General features: G+C 59.5%; 1 protein-coding gene across 1 annotated transcript; it reads right to left on the bottom strand.

Annotated features, from left to right (window-relative positions):
• Positions 1-383: 383 nt before the first annotated feature.
• Positions 384-596, bottom strand: DQ04_14261000 (hypothetical protein; the record flags this gene model as incomplete). Its single annotated transcript, XM_009317113.1, has 1 exon — positions 384-596. The coding sequence occupies one exon, from the start codon at positions 594-596 to the stop codon at positions 384-386; it is 213 nt and encodes a 70-aa protein (XP_009315388.1).
• Positions 597-3,152: the final 2,556 nt, after the last annotated feature.

Raw genomic sequence — 3,152 nt, 5'->3', positions numbered from 1 at the left:
TGTGTGTGTGTGTGTTCGTGACGGAAGATTTACACCTTAGCCTTTTTGAGGTTGTTTCTTGCTTCGCGTCAGGCTTCGCTTCCTCGGTGTGCATCACACCCCTTCTGTGGCATCATAGCGCACTGGAGGAGGGGACCCACATCCCAAAACAGAACGCACACTCTGAGAGAAGAGAGAAACGGAGTGAGTGCACGGAAGTCTGAACAAGGAAAGAGAGAGAGAGAAAGAGAGACGTGATATATATATATATATATATATAGAAGAGTCAAGGGGAGGAGAAAGAGTGTGTGAGAGAGAGAGAAAGAGAAAGAAAGAAAGAAGGACTGAGCAAGTAGGAGCGACAGGTACCGGTGCCGAGTACGCGTGTGTGTGTGGGTGTTTGCTTATAGATAGACTGCCGAAGCAATGGGTGTTCCAAAGTTCTTCCGCTGGGTGGCCGAGCGTTGCCCGTCCGTCATCACGCCCTTCCGCGACTGCCCGCCGCCCGTCGACAACCTGTACCTCGACATGAACGGCATCATCCACAACTGCACACATACCAACGATGTGGACGCGACGCAGAAGTCGGCGAGCGAGAAGGCGATGGTCGAGGCCATGTTCGCCTACCTGGAGAAGCTCTTCAACACAATGCAGCCGCGCAAGTACTTCCTCCTCGCCGTTGACGGTGTGGCGCCGCGGGCGAAGATGAACCAGCAGCGACAGCGCCGCTACCGCAGCGGCTACGAGATGATGGTCGCACGGCAGGAGGCGCTCGAGCGCGGCGAAGAGCTCCCAGACGAGAAGGACGTCTTCGACAGCAACTGCATCACCCCCGGCACCGATTTCATGGTGCGGGTGAGCGAGCAGTTCCAGTACTTCATCACGATGAAGATTGCCACCGACCCGGCGTGGCAGACCTGCCAGGTGATCTACTCTGGCCACAACCACCCCGGCGAGGGCGAGCACAAGATCGTCGACTTCATCCGCCGCCGCAAGATGCAGCAGGACTACAGCCCCAACGAGACGCACTGCATGTACGGCCTCGATGCCGATCTCGTCATGCTCGCGCTCGCCACACACGAGCCGCACTTCCTCCTGCTACGCGAGGTGGTCACATTTGGCCCTGGACAGGAGTCGCGCCGCATTCGCGAGCAGCGGGAGGAAGACGAGGCGAACGGCATCGTCGCCGATAAGTCGTACCACAAGGCGGATGAGTTTGTGCTTTTTCACGTGAATGTGCTGCGCGATTACCTCGATCTTGACCTCCGCGACAAACTCGGCGCCAAAATTCCCGCCGGCTACGACCTGGAACGCGTTGTGGATGATTTTGTTTTGATGTGTTTCTTCATTGGCAATGACTTTCTGCCGTCAATCCCAACAATTGGCATCAACGATGGCAGCTTGCTGCAGATGCTCGACCTGTACTGCCAGCGCGTGCTGCTGGCCGGCATGCAACTTACCGACAAGGGCAAGGTCGACTGGCGCGCGGTGGAGGTGTGGCTTCAGGGTCTCAGCGAGCTTGAGTTCGCCACGATTAAGGCCCGTGAGGCACAGGAGCAGGAGCACCAGCGCAAGATGTCGCGCCGCGACCCGTCACACGAGGCGGCGTCGATTGCGACAGCAACAGTGGAGTCTCTGCGCGAGTACAAGGACCGCTTCTACCGCGAGAAGCACGGCTTCCCCAACGGGTGGGACCCACAGGGGAAAGAGATGGCCGACCTTCGGCTCCACTACATGGAGGGGCTGCTGTGGGTGATCGGCTATTACTACCAGGGACCACCGTCGTGGAAGTGGTTCTTTCCCCACCACTACGCCCCGATGGCGAGCGATTTGGTGAACCTCCCCGCCATCGCGGCGAAGGTGAAGTTCGACCCTGGCAAACCGTTCTTGCCACACCAGCAGCTCCTCGCTGTGCTGCCACCTATGTCATACCGCTCTATTCCACGTGCCTACTGGCCGCTGCTGCGCAGCAAGAGCAGCCCGCTCGCCAAGTACTTCCCCGAGCACCTGCAGATTGACCGTGAGGGCGCGCGCGCGCCCTGGGAGGGCATCGTGTTGATTCCGTTTATCGATGAGCGCACGCTGCTAGCGTCGTACGAGTCCGTGCAGGATAAGGTGAGCCCAGAGGACGAGGCACACAACCGTCTCGGTATGCCAATTCGCTTCACCTACGATCCGGACATGCCGGCGTGTGAAGTGGCAAACGACATGTTCGGCCCCCTCTCGAACGTCAAAGTGCGGCGGGATGCGTACGAGTTCCCGCCGTTCACGACATTTGTGCCGCGCCTTTGCCCAGGTGTGGCGATTGGCGACAGTCAGCTGGAGGGGTTCGCCACGCTGCGCTCCAAGTGGCGCCACATCGTATTGCAGCGTGAGGTCGGCGCGGTGACCATCTTCGGCATGCCATCACGCAGGGAGAGTGTCATCCTCTCACTGAAGGATGCGTTCAACCTTGTCACCGCGCAGGAGGCGGCGACGCTGGTGGGGCAGGAGATGCTTGTCGGCTTCCCACATTACCGCCGCGCTCGCGTCGCGGCGATCAGCGACAAGCGCATCAGTCTCCGCGCCGTCATAACACCAGATGGCACCTTCTGCGGCACCGAGACGAAGGAGCTGAACCGCGATGAGTCGGCTAACTTCAGCAAGGAGTGCGAGACGCACAAACAATACATAAAGGAGAAGCTCGGTATTGCCGTGGGCAACATATACTTGCTTGTCTATGTGAACCTGTTCTCAGGTATGCGAGTGACGCGCAAGGGCCGCATCGTGCGCAGTTTCTCCAAGGAGGAGACCTGTTACGCGATGCCGCTCGTTGCGCGGCTGCAGGATGTTAACATGATTGAGGACACACGTTACGTGGAGCGTGATCGCGCCGAAGGCGACACGAGCTTCGGCGCCCGCGTCATCTTCATTGGCCCTGAGCCAAAGAACAAGAAGTCGCCGATGCAGGTGTACGGCAGCGCCGGATTCGTACTGGACGCGACATCGCACGGCGACGACATGTACGCTGTGGCGGTGCAAGTGTATCAGGAGCCGCTCACGCTACCGCCGTCTCTGCTGTCCTTCGCCACACAGCGCAACTGGATGGCGCTGCATGAGGTGGCGAGTGAGCTGCGCGTCGGCTCACACCCGCTGCGGCTGCTCACCGGATCGCTGCGCACCACGGCGCAGTA

Source organism: Trypanosoma grayi, assembly GCF_000691245.1.
Source record: "Trypanosoma grayi strain ANR4 Tgr_1426_V1, whole genome shotgun sequence".
Taxonomy (NCBI): Eukaryota; Euglenozoa; class Kinetoplastea; order Trypanosomatida; family Trypanosomatidae; genus Trypanosoma; species Trypanosoma grayi.
Note: the sequence above shows the minus strand (reverse complement) of the source record. Positions and strands in the feature narration are given on the sequence as shown.